Source organism: Odocoileus virginianus, chromosome 18 (genome assembly GCF_023699985.2).
Source record: "Odocoileus virginianus isolate 20LAN1187 ecotype Illinois chromosome 18, Ovbor_1.2, whole genome shotgun sequence".
In the NCBI taxonomy this organism is placed as follows: domain Eukaryota; kingdom Metazoa; phylum Chordata; class Mammalia; order Artiodactyla; family Cervidae; genus Odocoileus; species Odocoileus virginianus.
The window spans coordinates 31,114,938-31,130,469 of NC_069691.1; the positions used below are offsets into that span (position 1 = coordinate 31,114,938).

Sequence of the window (15,532 nt, forward strand, 5' to 3'; positions counted from 1 at the left end):
AAGTACTCTGTCAATTTCAACTCTACTATGTATACTGAGTTTTTCTTGAATATGTAAACAATTCTGAGATTATGACAGAACAAAATCCTAAGGGTACTAAGTATGAATAATTATCCAAATTATATAAAACTAAACAAAGTGGCCAGTCATACTGACGGTCCTGAATTCTAGAATTTGGGTTTATTTTAATAAATACAGAGGTGCGAAAGAAAAATAGTCCTACGTTTTTAAAAAATATTTATTTAAAAATAAGATATCTAAAAATACAGTACATAATACATTTTGAGAGAAGTAAAAACTTCACAATTTAAATTAAAAAACAATCTGCAAAGAAAACAGAAATATTACATGAATAAAACTAAGTAAAATAAATTAAAAACAAAACAAAACATCATTCTTAAGGTAGATAGATACATGGTTTGTTTTTCATTCAAAAACCAGTGTAGACTTTTCATTTCAACAAGTGTATCTCAGATACACGGCTTCCACTTATCATTTTCCTCCCTCTTCTCAATCTAGTTTCATATCCCTCAACTACTATTTTCTTTATTACCTTTAGCAAAAGAAACATCAGTGACAATATTTCTTTAAATGCTGTTAGGGGAACTGACAAGTTAACACAGCAGACATGCAGCAAAATAACACTTAGATTTAAACAGATACACTGAATGTAAAAATGCCCAACAAATTTAAGAAAAGAATCTTCACATGGCACTTGGAACATACCACTATCAAAATAAAAGTCTTTTATTTTAGGGAGGATATAATATTAAACATCACTTGAAGTTGACACAAAATTTTAAGAGCCTCAAAATATCACAAATTTTGCCAATTCATTAAACTTGCCAGTCACATTTTAAAAGATTAATTCTAGGGACACAAAGCCCATACAAGCAAGATCATCTACACTCAGTTCCTTCAAAAGTCCATTTTATTCCCTCAGGTTAAACATACAACTCATTTGCCTGAGTATCTTCAGTTGTAGAGAAAATTCTTCCTATGATTTCATTTAGCCACTTTATTCTACCTATGCTAAAGCAGACATTTCTTTTTAATACTCTAGAGGACAACAGTTGCGAATCTTCTACTACCCAACAATTTAAATAAATGACTGCATTTAGCCACATTAAATTAAGTGACACATAAACAATCTGAGTAACTCAGAACTGATACTGCAGCAACAAGACCTAGAAAATATATTTGGATAATTAGAGACAATGTTGTTTCTTCCCAGTTTGCTTTTAAATTTTGTCTTTCCCCCTAATAATATGTACATTTGTATTTCAATATGCCATTCACGTGATCCTAAGTCACATCTTACATTAGTTTCACGCATGATTTTTTTTCCATTCAGAATTCACTGCAAAACCATATATTTTATCTACATTCAAAGACAGAATGATTTTAGTCGATTGAAAACTATGCAGAACATTCTCAAATGTGATTGTCTACTTTTCCAATACACACACTCAGTTATCTTCTTGCCAGAATTTTTAATCAATTCAGCTACATTTTTTAAGGACACTAAATGAATGCTTTAAAGGTCTGTGGGGAAAAAAACAGGGAAACAGGATAGTAAACATAATAGTATTACATTTGGACGATTATAACTACTTCTAAAGGATGTTTTCTTTCATTTTTTACAAAATGAATCACTAAGCAGAATTGGTTGTTAAAATACTCTTAACTATAACTTACGTGAAGTGAGTAACAACATCTAGGTTTTTTGCGGGGATGTAAAATTCAATTTCCTATTAGTTTTGTTTACATGAAAGTTTTGCGTTTCCTCTTAGACAAGCGTATGTGTGCTTGTGTGCATGTGGTGTGTGTGTGTACACACATATATGTGCATATTTTAACATTTCCTTTAATGTTATCTTTATTTGCAAAATAGAAGAATGGCAATATCATTCTTTAATACCACTAATACACACACAGATGCAGAAAACTTCATCTGTTATCAGAATGGACCTTTAACTTTTCCTTTTAGCAGTTTGCTTCAGAATTTATTAAAAGGGCCCAACAAGCCATACAGTTCATTTGTAGGAAGAGTGGAGTTCTTATTATTTCTCATTTATTCCTGCAGATTAAGACAAAAAAAAATCTTGTGAAAAGTGTTTCAATTAGCTTTTGTAAGTTCAACCTACCAAACTACTTTTTAAAGTGGCCAATCTATATGAAAATACAAAATTAAACACCATACTAATCTTCCTAACTAAAAAATAGAAAGTCCAAATGAGAGACATTTAAAGCCAACTAAATTGAGGCAGCAGTGTGCAAAAACTAACATCTATTAATCAGAACTGTTCTTAGTAACATCAAATTCTCCTTTATAAACACAAGGGTGTGAGAAGAGAACCCTCTGGGAACTGAAAAGAAAATTAACTCTTTGGTACGGGAGTTAAAAATGTCACTCAAGGCTAAAGTGAGTAGCACCAGGATGTTTTAGTTATTGAGGTTGTAAAACACTAACTTCAGGCACCAGTAGTGCAAATATCACCCAACACATACTGGCAAGAATGAGCTTGCAATATGCAGACAAGCTTTCCCTTTAGCTAACAGCCTACACAAATAACCCTGTACTTAGTCAACAGACAAGCAAAGCCACAAAAAGAAACACACCTTTTGTTGCTACTGTTTTGTCCACGTCTCTGTTTATATATAAAGCTATCAATACCAAAAAGATCAGAGTGTGCACGACGGTGGTAGGCACCATATTACACGTTACAGGAATTCACAATACCAATAGCTATGGAGACCCTCAAGATCTCCAAATATCTGAAATAGTCCAAAATTTTGAGTGAAAAATCACCCTTCATATACAAACAGTTGATTTTCTCTCTGTTGACAAATTCTACTTTAATACATAGTATCCTTTCTCCCTAATAGGAGACTTATAAAAAGGTCCTAGTTTTTTCAGTCAAACTTCAGGCAACCTATTCACTTCTCCATGGCATTAAATAGCTGTACTACCGCATAATTCTTGAAACTTCCTGACAGCAGACACTATACAATTATGATGCTTAAAATTAAAAAGAATTTCTCAAAGGCATCTGACCAGCTGACAAGAATCAGCAATATAAACTCCTTAGGTAAAATAACTCAAACGAAATGCTTACATGCATTAACAACTCTTACAGTAAAATGGTATCAACAAGAGCTAAGGCTAAAGTGATTGTAGCAGGGGAATTCTGTGTCCAATAAACCCTGCTGTTAAGATGCTGATTATACATCGTCTGTCTAGCCTTCTCTCTATCTCATTATGTTCCCCTACTCGCTTTATCCAGTTTTGGCTACTCACTTCTCATTTATACCTGTACTCTATGGTAGAAAAAGGAAACAATTTAGCAAAAAAAAAAATTAATGATAATGGAAAATACCAAAAACGTTAGAATAAAGATCACTATTATTTCTGTTTCAAATTAGCACTAGCAGGCAGTATACGATAACATCTGAAGAACAGACAAAAATGCACTAAATTTAGTTGTTAAAAATTACACAATGATAATGAAAGGAGACATAAGAGAAAACTTTCCTGAAGTTAAACCATCACCATCCCAAACACAGCAGAAATGTTAAATATTGACTGATATACACAACAACAACATTGGTTCAAAATACTTCAAGCAAGTTGATTCTATTACTTTTTCATGTTCTACTGAAGAATATTCTAGGATTCAGTTGAGAATGGCTAAATTCAGAGTTCAATGAAATTAGTGATTTACAGAGAAATTCAGAGGATTCTTAGGATCTAAAGTAATAAATGTGGACATTAAATACTACATTCATTCATTTATTAGTTTTATGGCTACTAATACTAGCAAGTAGAACACACTAAATGTGTATGCCTTACTAACTACATTTGCTAATACTTTTTTTTTTTAAAGCAACAGTAGGAGAATTGGGTAAAAAAATCTCATATCTATTAATAAATTATTTAATGTTTATAAGTATAAATTGTACCAAATAAATTCTAGATATATCTACATATATAGAGGTCATGTCAAAAACTTATTTAATAAAGCAGCAATAGTTTAGTAAACTTGAGCTAAGTAGTCTATTCATACAGGAAGCACTAAGGGAAGTAGACACTAGAGAAAAGTCCAGGGAAAGACTAGCAGCTCTGTCAATATTAATGCTTTTGTAAACTACAGCTGCATATATTGTGATTTTATACCAACATAAGTGAGAACATTCAAACCACTCCATCATCTAACACATAGAAAGCTACATGGTTAAAAATCAAAATTACTTCATACGTCTTGGGTGGAGGTGTTCTCCTAACGCAAGTCTTCATGATAAGCATCAAAACACCCTTTGGGGTGAGACATACCTTCAATTTATTACTTGTACAAAACTGGCCTGAAAAAGCCTGATAAAGAATAGTTATAATTAGCCACAATCCTAGAGAAAAATACTCCTAAGCTTTAGCAAACAATCCCTAATGCCCATTCTGACAGAAATTTTAACTTAGCTGTTACACTAAACTTTATCTATGCTTATGTTTTCTATTTCTATTATTTAAAACTATGCTTTCTTCTGCTCAAAGAGATTAATATATTACTATTTTAAATATACCTATTTCTTAAGTTAACCACAAATATTTTTAATACAATTCTTAAGCAAAATAGTTATTTTTCTTACAGTGGAACGTCAGCTGATTTAATATTTTTAAATTTTTGAACTCAGTCAATTTTTGCTCACAATCTTGAGCCTATAAAATATTATTGCTTGCAGAAATAAACAGCAACAAACATAATTGTTCAAGAGGTGTAAATTCTAATAACTACTTAAAAATCTTTCATTTCCAGAAGCCCAATTAATGACTTTGCTGACATAAAACATCCTTTAACATACATTTCACTTAAAATGAAATGGAATGTTTATAAGGAAATATTTCATCCAATATATAGATTACATCAATAATCTCACCGCTCATAATTATTTTTCTAATGTTCAACATCATTAGTTATTTTCAAGGTTATCCAGAATACATAATAAATCGGCTACTAAAGGTACAGTTCTAACTCACAGTAGGATAATTAAAAGGAATGAAGAAAATTATAGAAAGAATTAGTAATCTCATTATTTTAATGCAATTGAATCAGTAAAAAAAATTCATTCCAAAACTAGGATTAAAAACTAAATGTATTTTTTTATATATTCAGTAAAACACACTAGACACTTGCTTGCTATTTTAACTACAATAAATTTGCTTTGTAGTAAATTGGTAATTTTAAGGTAATGGTTTTTTCAATTCTAAGGCTTAATGTGCCAAAATAAGGTTCAAAATAAAATTCATGAAATGGTTTCATGTGTATTTATCCTCATCTAATATAAATCTGACAGTAAAAAAAATACAATATGAATACACATAAATGAAGAAAAGAGGTCATGCCTGTATGAACTAGACATCAAAATTATAAACAGGAACACATTAATGTTCATAAAACCTTAAATTTTTTACATAGACTTCCCTTAAATTTGTACCTTTGATATGTTCAGAATTTGACTATACAGTTCACTTGTGGGGCAATAAATCTCTAAAGCCAGTATAATTACATCAATGAGCCAAAAGAGGGCGTAGAGAGAACACTAGAGTTCATGCACGCCCTAGCAAAGTGCCAGGGGGCCTCTCTCACGTGGTCTACCAAGAATCACAAAACCCAGTTAGCTGTGCTAACTTGAAAATTCTTAAAGTTACAACATAAGTATATATAGCTATACTTTATATAGATTCTTATATAAATATATTGATATGTAGCATTTCTGCCATTCAAAGAAAAATAAATATATGCCTTGCCTAGTGTATTGGTCTGTATTTCAGTAACTTAGAAGAATTAGCTACAATGGGATCAGGATCAGGGAAAGTAAAGAGAAAGAAGCGAAAAGAATGTGCCCTATAATTGGGCAATCTAAGAAAGCCAGAAACAGAGACCCTCAGACGAGGAAAGAGACCACCTCTGGTTCTCATCACCGAGGCAGAGGTTGGCAGTGACCTCCCCCGTACCTTTCAAGGTACTGCTACTACATGAAGTATAAATACATCCATAAAGCTCGTTAGGAGTCCTCACTTGGCTATGCTGTTTGCTCAAGGTCCTCATTTGAAAGGAATGTATACAGCATAAGGCATTTGACTGATACCTATCTACATTATCTACACTCCTTATAACTTTTGTCACTAGGCTAAATTTGGTTAATATGTTAGCTTGCACAAAACCCTACCCATTTATTTGCCTGGCATGAATATACTAATTTTGTGGTTCATTAAGCTCTATAAATACATTTCTTATATTAAATTTACTATGCAACTTATCAGCACCAATAAGTATTTTTATCTGCCACGTCTAAGTTTTTAAATAATAAAGCATCGTAATCAGAACATGAGAGACATGGTACTTATTTCTCTGAGAAGACCTTATTCTATTACTTTAGAAGATTATTTACAGTTTCTAAAAACTAAACACAGTCAAGTTAACTTGCTGACAATGGTTAACCTTCTGTTTCATGATTTCTCAGGTATGACTCCTTGCTATCAAAATTAACTAAAAAGGAAATACTGCTATGCTCCAAGAACACAAGACACCCCTTCAATCTTCTCTTCAAGAGAAAGACTGAATACATAATTTCTTTAGAAAAGATACATGGATTTTGCAGTATTCTAATGGAAAAAAACTATTAACTGAATTTTTTTTTTCAAAACATGCTAAATATTTTTTTCACACAAATGTTCTATACTTTCCAACAGACCATAACTATCAGCAATTCAAATTTTTATAAGGCTAATCATGAATACAGATCACTATACTTTCTTATTTTTAGGTCATTTCCTAACATTAGCTACAACGAAAGGTCTCTCCATCCAGATTACAGCTGGGCAATTAAAATTTAATTTCAATTTGGGTGATTACAGGTACACAAAAGTTACTTACTTTTACTAGTAACTTTCTATAAATAAAATTTCAATATTAGTTGGCCAATATCTATTACATAAAAATCTTAAAGGTGTCATTTTAGATCTAATAGGTAAACAAAAGTCAAAAGTATACATTTTTTCAAAAGCACAATACTCCTCTTTATACTATACATTACATATTATCTAGCTTACAAGCATTTAAAAAACATAACACATTCTAATATAACTACATGAAAAAAAGTATCAGTGGAATTATTGCAAATTCTTTATGCTTTTGCTCATCAAAATCTTAGGGTAAAATAGGAACATGTCTGTTTAGTCAAAAATTCTTCCTCAGAGCAAATATCTCAACAAAAACCAATAATTACAACAGTAGAGGGAGAAGAAATGGGAAAGTTAATGTGGAAAAAATTAATTTTTCTTTTAAAATAAGGTAGGTGGTTGGTATTTTACTTTAGTGGTGTTTTTATTTAGTTTTTGGTGAAGAGAAAAAAAAATCAGAAAGCTACTTCTAACAAAACACAGTCCTTTTTTGTGTTGCTGCTTTTGGTTTTTGTTGCTGTTCAATCTTATATGCTGCATTTAAAAAAAATCTCGCAGCACATATAAAAGGGAGTATATCATATTTTAAACTGTATTTGAAAAAGAAAATTTACATAAAAGGTATATCAACTTTTGTAAAATGTGAAGAATTAAATTCAGATTTGGTTAGTACTGCTTAAGAGTGAAAATTTTAAATAAACATCTGAAGTTTCCCATAAATTGTAACCTGTAACACTGTTAGTACTAAAAGAAATTATGTACAATTATTTCATCCCAATCAGTGCCTTTTGAGTTTAATAACAAAAGCATTTAAAGAAATCCCTGTGGAAAGCTAATTTGAAAGTAAACATGCTTTAAAACTTAAATATAGATCTTGTATTAGTCCCACAACAGGATCAAGATCACTATTAAAATAAAGCCTGGGGCACATTATGATGCTTAAGATTGGTGGGTGGATTTTAATTGACTTGAAGACTGTCATAGTTCTATTATCAGAAAACCTGTAACGCATTTCCAGCATGGAGGACCCATCTGTGCCCACCATCCATCTGTTTAGACGTGATTGGCAAAGTGGTAGGGAACTCGCAGTGGTTGCCTCCGCCTGAAAGGAATAAACCACAGGATCTTCCAGCGAGTGCCAAAAACTTCTGAGAAGGTCTGCTGCCATGGCTTTCGGGGCCTCGATCTACAGAAGACAGCATTATTAGTGAAAGACAGCACTCCCATGGTGCACTCCAGTAAGCTAAAACAATACAGGTTGGCTGGGGATCCATTACTGGACTCTGATGAATTGTGTCCCAGCATCACAAATACAGCTTTTCTTTCATTATGGCATGCAGCTGAGTTTTAACTCTGGATAGCAGATATTGTATCTGTGTCGTCAATCAACATAGGCAACTTTTGAAGCAGAGGAGAATCTCAGGATTAACAGAATGTGTGTCAACAACACAGTAGCAAATCTCTTTTGATGTACTTTCAGGACAAATAATTAAACTTACTTCAGTTAGACAAGGGACAAGAATGATCAGTACTTATTTTGTTTGAAAACTATCACAGCTAGAAGACCCCTACTGTAAGACTGGGTCATGCTTGTCTAGCTCAGACCTTAGATAAGGTACCGAGAAAAAGCCATCATTATATTATCTTTTCACTACATGCACACATTTTTCAAAGGTAACCAGTTGTTTACATTTTTAAACAAGAAAATTACAGAGTTCACTTTAATACTTACATTTCTTCACAACAGTTTGACATCTTTTCAATAGATGTTGTATCCTATTAAAAATTTTAAAAATTATACTCAGGTATAACAAAGTTTTTAAGGCTTTATTTTATATCTATTTTATGGGCTTTATTCTATATCTACTTTATGACGTTTTTAATCATATTAAGAGAATATTCTGAAGATATAAACAGTCTATATATAGGTACTAAGAATTCTAAATTATCCATGTACAGTGCTGAAATTCCCTTGGAAAAACAGAGTCAATATTACCTTGTGCTTAAAAAAAAACAAAAAATTCAATTACAAACCCCATTCCCCAAATTGTAGGAGTCTCCCTTCATTAAAAAATACCTTTTATTACATTTGCCTTCTTGATAATTCCTTTAAAAGCCTATATTCAATTTAACTGTCACATGCATTCAAAATTAAATACCAAAATATTAAATTAAAGACACTAGTGAACAGAAAACTTTAAAGAGTCAAAAATTGCTACTGGTTATGGATTTCTGTAAACCAACACAAATTCAACAATGCAATGTATGCATTTACCACGCTACGATACTATTACTCGAAAAGTAAAGCTAACTGATTAGTATTCAGTAAAAACTGCTTCAAAAGAAAAAAGTCCCTTCATAATAATGAATATCTCATTATGTGTTTTCCAAAAGGCTGTTAACACAAACATATAAGAAAAAGAACTCAACAAAGAGAATAAAGTTTCTAGACATGCTAGTCTAATTCATGTTAATGGAAGGCTTATCATTAGACTGAGACACTGGGATGGATAAGGAACATAGAAATAATTAAAAACACAAGCTACATAATCTTAGATATATATTTACATTTTAAAAATACTTTTAAATAGTACAAAAATATTCTTTTTAAATATACAAAACAGTTAAAGAGTTTTCCTCCTTTTACCCTATTTATTAGCTTCCTCATATACAGCAGATGGACTGCACTATCATTAAAGCAGTACTATTCATGCAAATATTTCTAACTGCAACTTCAATTCCAAGAACTTCTTTAGATGTGACTGTCTTCCAATACTACTACTAAAAAATACCTTTGCTTCAAAAAACCCTTTAAAAGAAGTTACATGAATGGCTCATATTATTAAATTCTTCTGTATGAACAGCTGTCTAACTTCAGTTGGCCCACACACAGGAAAACAAATCTATGGTTTTTTAGATGACTAGTAACCAGTAACAGGGCTTCACTTCCAGATTTGTCAGAATGTGTGAGGAGGCTGTGGATTAGTTACTCTATATTCACTAATGTTCCTAGCATTTTCTGAAATTCATGATATCCAATGACAATTCTACTCATAATTAACCTTTCCTGGTTCTATTGCATAATTTGCTCAAAATAATGTTTTACTTCGTGAAAACATTGTCTGCAAATACATGTAAACATTGATTAGAGACTTAGAGAAAAGTTGGGACCCTGGTTCCACATCTGAAAAAAAAAAGTGAATGAAGTAATTTAAATGGTTTCTTAGAACTGATGATGACAGGCTATTATGAAACAATTAAGACAGTTTGCACAAAAATGTGAAGGAAGAAACAGAAAAGAAATTTAAAAGTGTTAATGAGGAAAGGTGTATAAGTGGCCCTGAATCCCAGGTGTGGATAATATTTGAAACTAGAAACTATTTCGAGATAAGGAAGGCAATTATAAGGTTAGACTATTATAACTAGCTAATAGTACAGGAAACTTTTTACCATGCCTAAACTCACAACCTGATTATAATTTTGAGGAATGTTTTTGTGACAATAAAAGATCAACTTAGAGACTTTGTATTTAGACTTCCTATGGGGAAAGTGCTTACTTTCAAGTGCTTTTGTTGCTATCTTTCTAGAATCTGGTTCAAGAAATAACAGGAACACTACTTTTCAAGTTATCATAAACAGACAGTCATTCTATCTATTGGTTACCATGACTTTATGAACATGATTTGTGAGGCAACCTATAAAGGACTATTTTTTTTCCCTCTAGAAATGGCAAATGCTTACCTCTCAGCTATCCAAAATACTATTACAAGAACAACAAATGACCAAACATGTCACAAAGTTTTTGCACTGGCTTTTATACAACATACTCAGGGCAACAAAAGTTATCAGCTATCACATTCATATACACAATAGAAACAGTAAACTAGAAGAGAGATTACTAGTGAAGGAACGCTGACAATTACAAGTCATTTTCAAGTGCCAAACTACATTCAATAAACTTTTGTTTAATTTATGCAGGGGATTGTGGGATATTTCACAGAAAAACTAAAAGTAATTTAAATAGATTTTGTTGCAAGTAATTCCACTGAACACAAAAGACTCAATAACCTTTAGTGACTATCACGAAAGGACCAATAAGATAATTACTATCTTCAAGGAGTAATAATTCAATCTTATAAATTCCTGCTATATGTAGGACAGCTATCTAGAAAAAAACAGATTCTTCAAGGAATGATAAGAAACACATTTTTATTGTGTGTTGTCCACAATCAAAATACCTTATTTCCAATGAAATATTTATGTCTTGATTATGGTCTAATGATCAAAATAGCTAAGATTTGTGTCAGTCTGCATAACTGAGATCTATAAGAATACTTTCCTAGTTTAAAAACCAGAAGTTTATTTTCTAAAAAAAACAAAAAACAAAAAAACTAGAAATAAGCAAGACTTACAGAAATATAGCCCTCATGTATTTTATCAAATATACTTTGTCTTCTCCTGATGGCCGACCTTACTCTAAGAAATGATCTTTCAGGTTCAGTCTAAGGAAATATGTTTGACCATAAAAAAACGATGTATCTCCAGTTATAAGATTATAACTGGAAAGAAAAAAAAAGTTTCTAACGGGAAGGGAGAGGGAGGTATTATTGCGTATGGGAAAAATTGGGGGTGAGAGAGGCAAAGAGCAAGAATTTATAACCGAACATTTCCTGGTTAACAGATCTGAGAATCTAGTCCTCTTGGGATAGACTGCTTGATGATACAATTCATCCAACTAACTCGCTCTGCCTTGAGTTCATCCTCACCAAGCAACACTTCGCTGCATCCACACTGCACAGGAGCGTGTCCTGCAGAGTCCTTTGGCATCTGACCGTTGTACATAAGGGAACAAATAGTCACCCTGGTTTATTTAACTATCACTTTTACATCCAGAAATAAGAGTTACTGCTTCTGGGCCTGATGAATCCTGGAAACATTTTCAAAATGGAGTTTCCAGATCTATCAAAACAAAGGTCTGAGGAAAAGAAGAACATTCTATCAGGAAGAAGACAGTTCGACCTAACTGCCTGCTCTCATTAGTCTTAGTATAGGTCTTCTTGATAGTTTTTACTCTGCTGCACAGACCTGACTCAGTGACTCTGCTGATTTAACCTGGAGTAAAAAACACTATTAAGGAAAGTTTATTTCAACTAGAGATGAGATACCTGTTGTGTCTACTAATAATTTCTGTAATTCTAAAACAGACGTTAGTTGACTTCCTATAATTTCTGATCAACATACAGAGAGCAACTCATTTCACTTTGTATCTTTCATAGCACCAAATCACACAGAAAGTAGGTAGTCAATATGTGTTTGCAGCACTGAACTAACTGAAAATGGACAGAAATAACATTATTCCTTATCTTTATTTTTCTTCAATCCAGAGAGAGAAAACTTCCTCCTAACCTTAGACCTCTCTTATCCTTTGAAGCCAAACTCACTACATTACTCACTTGGAAGAGATAGTTCTTTAAAAATCCATCTTCCACAAAGGATCAGCGGTATCTTTTATTAGAGATCTTAAGTTCATAAAAACATTTAATCAATCATGAAACCAAACTGAGAAGGCAGTAGATCTTACATTTATAGCCACTGAAAATTTCTTTCCAAAAGAATTTCTATACTCCTTTTGTGTGTGTGCTTAGTCGCTCGGTCATGTCCATCTCTTGTGACCCCATGGGCTCCTGCCAGGCTCCTCTGTCCATGGGGATTCTCCAGGCAAGAATACTGGAGTGGGTATCCATGTCCTTCTCCGGGGGATCTTCCCAACCCAGGGATCAAACCCAGGTCTCCTGCATTGCAGGTGGATTCCTTACCATCTGAGACACCAGGAACACCCAAGAATACTGGAGTGGGTAGCCTATTCCTTCTTCAGGGGAACTTCCCGACCCAGGAATCGAACCAGGGTCTCCTGCACTGCAGGTAGATTCTTTACCAGCTGAGCTACTCAGGCTCTTAATCAGCCTTTTTCTGGTTGTTCAAATACTACTACTAGGCTTTTTGTAGGAATCAAATGAATTAATATGTTAGAGCCCTTAATAACTCAATAAATGGCAAACCTAAGTTTTTATTGTAGGACTTGGAGATATCTCAGTTATATTAGATTGTAACTAGACAAAATTATGTTTAAACAAAAGTGGTTTTCATAATTAAAATGACACGGACTGTGGAAGATTACACAGATAAAATAGTCCACAAGGGACTTATAATCTGATTGAAAAAATAAGTAGTAAGTATTATACATAAACTATGATTCATTTACTCATTTATTCCTCTTATCAAAAATTTAATAAGTACATATTATACAGTAACAAAGAGCTTACAGGCTAGTGACAGTTAAATATATAAGAAATAATTATACAGAAACATGAAGATGTCAGAGAGGATGACCATATATAACAACAAATAAGTAAGCCATACACTATTTGGAAACAGCAATCAACAATCAACTCAAGGTCAATTATCCTTACATTTTTAATACAAAATTATACTTTCAAGAAGATTTTTTGTTACCAGTAGAAGATGGGCTAATGTGTCCCTTTGGCTTGGATTTGAGGAGTAAGTAATATAGTGACAGAGAAAAACAAAGAATCACTGTGGTAAAAGATCTACCAAGTTAACTATAAAGTTCATTGTTTTCTTCAATTCTGTAAGTTGTAAAGTTAGAGTAAAAAGTCATGTGGATTCAGAACATGAAACAATAAATTGGGAAAAACCATAAGTAAAAGGGAAACTCATAAATGTTTAGCTTCCTTACCAGGAAAAAAAAAAGCATCTATTTAAGCACTGAAGCAATTAGTCATGCGTTAAGAAAACTAAAATGCATTATTCTTATTTTAAAAAGTACAGAAATAGATCTAAGTTGTTTTAAGTGACTTTTAATCTTATCAGAAATAGTTAATTAATTACACTGAGTAAAGATAGAGGACATAATATAAACACATTTACACACAGGAACTGCTGCTGCTCCTGCTAAGTCGTTTCAGTGGTGTCCGACTCTGTGCGACCCCACAAACGGCAGCCCACCAGGCTCCCCCGTCCCTGGGATGCTCCAGGCAAGAACACTGGAGTGGGTTGCCATTTCCTTCTCCAATGCTTGAAAGTGAAAAGTGAAAGTGAAGTCGCTCAGTCATGCCAGACTCTTAGCGACCCCATGGACCACAGCCTACCAGGCTCCTCCATCCATGGGCTTTTCCAGGCAAGAGTACTGGAGTGGGGTGCCACTGCCTTCTCCACACACAGGAACAGTTTTATGCTAAAGAGCAATCCAATTCCATATATAATAATCATGATGCTAGCAGGCATTTTTAGCAAGAAAGCTTTTCTATTACTATGCAATGTAACTTAGCATGTATTTAAACTAATTCTTTTGCTAGAGTTAACCTAGTTTCTATACAGGTCTCTGCTGTACCCAAAATTCAAAGAAATATTATAGCCAATATTAGAATATGATACTGAAAGCATGTAAGAAGTAACACTCTAAATTTTAATGATTTTTCTAGATTTTAAAAAGCTACACAGATACTTCCTGTAATATTATGATTAGAAATGCTGTATTAGAAACATATTTTGTTTTTATTAAATGAAAATATAATTCAGAAAGGAAAACAAAATGCTGCACAGAACTCCCTTTATAGAAATGTAAGTGAGCTAGGTTCAGCATAATTGGCAATGATATCCATATTTGCAATGCTGATTTAGAGCTGAGTAAACCAAACATAATTTGTACAGAGACTGTACTGAACACTTAATTCATCGCATTGATTCAGGGGATACTTAGCAAAATTTCATTATAAGTCTTAGGACTACATTTTTGGGTACATGTCTAAAAGGCAGGTAAGTTCACTAACTCTGATTAATAAGAATGCTATTTAATAGATAATCTCATTTAAGCTAATTTAACATTTTGAACATACAATACTTTTCACTGTAAAACATAATTAAGTTAAAATTAAAGTCATTCCTGCATCTGTGATTCTGTCTATATTTATTTAGGTAACCATGAGTGAGTATTTAGGGAGGAAAACATTTTCTCCTTTTATTTTGAAATGCTTTGCTTTAAGCTATCTTCAGTAATTTAAGTAGTGGTCCAAAAATAGTACCTGTGAGACCAAATATAAAAAGCTCAAAATTTTTTCTTTGGGAACTTAAAGCCTTTTACAAAATTGCAACTAAATATATCTTCCCCAGCCTACCCTCAACCTCACCAGGACTGAGAAAAGCACTAAGCTCCAGAGACACCATCAAAAGCTTCAGCTTTTACACAAACTCCATGGTGCCCTGAAAATAAAAATGCATATATACAAAACTGAGATAAACTGTCAGATACCATTGTCATGGTATACAATAGCTCACTGTCAGCCCCTCACCAGAAGGCACTGCACCGGCTGTTACAGGCTTCTTGATTAACTCTCTCCAAGCCCAGTGACTGCAAACATGACTGATACAATCATCCAGCACTATTAGTATTGGTGCTCATCAGAATGGACATTATTCTTGGCTGTGTGTGAACTACTGCATGATAAGAAATACTGACAACAGCAATTACACTAATAACATCACTATCCATTTCAT

General features: G+C 32.9%; 1 protein-coding gene across 6 annotated transcripts in view; it reads right to left on the reverse strand.

The window, feature by feature from the left end:
- Positions 1-220: 220 nt before the first annotated feature.
- ZDHHC21 (zinc finger DHHC-type palmitoyltransferase 21) overlaps positions 221-15,532 on the reverse strand; it is a 72,609-nt gene continuing 57,297 nt past the window's right edge. For 5 of the 6 annotated variants that reach the window (XM_070480523.1, XM_070480526.1, XM_070480522.1 and 2 more), the window contains 2 exons: positions 8,691-8,734; positions 221-8,144 (listed from right to left, as the gene is read on the reverse strand). In XM_070480523.1, coding sequence (XP_070336624.1) covers positions 8,012-8,144; positions 8,691-8,734 — 177 coding nt within the window. In that variant the 3' untranslated portion in view covers positions 221-8,011. The other variant, XM_070480525.1, reaches the window with a different exon arrangement.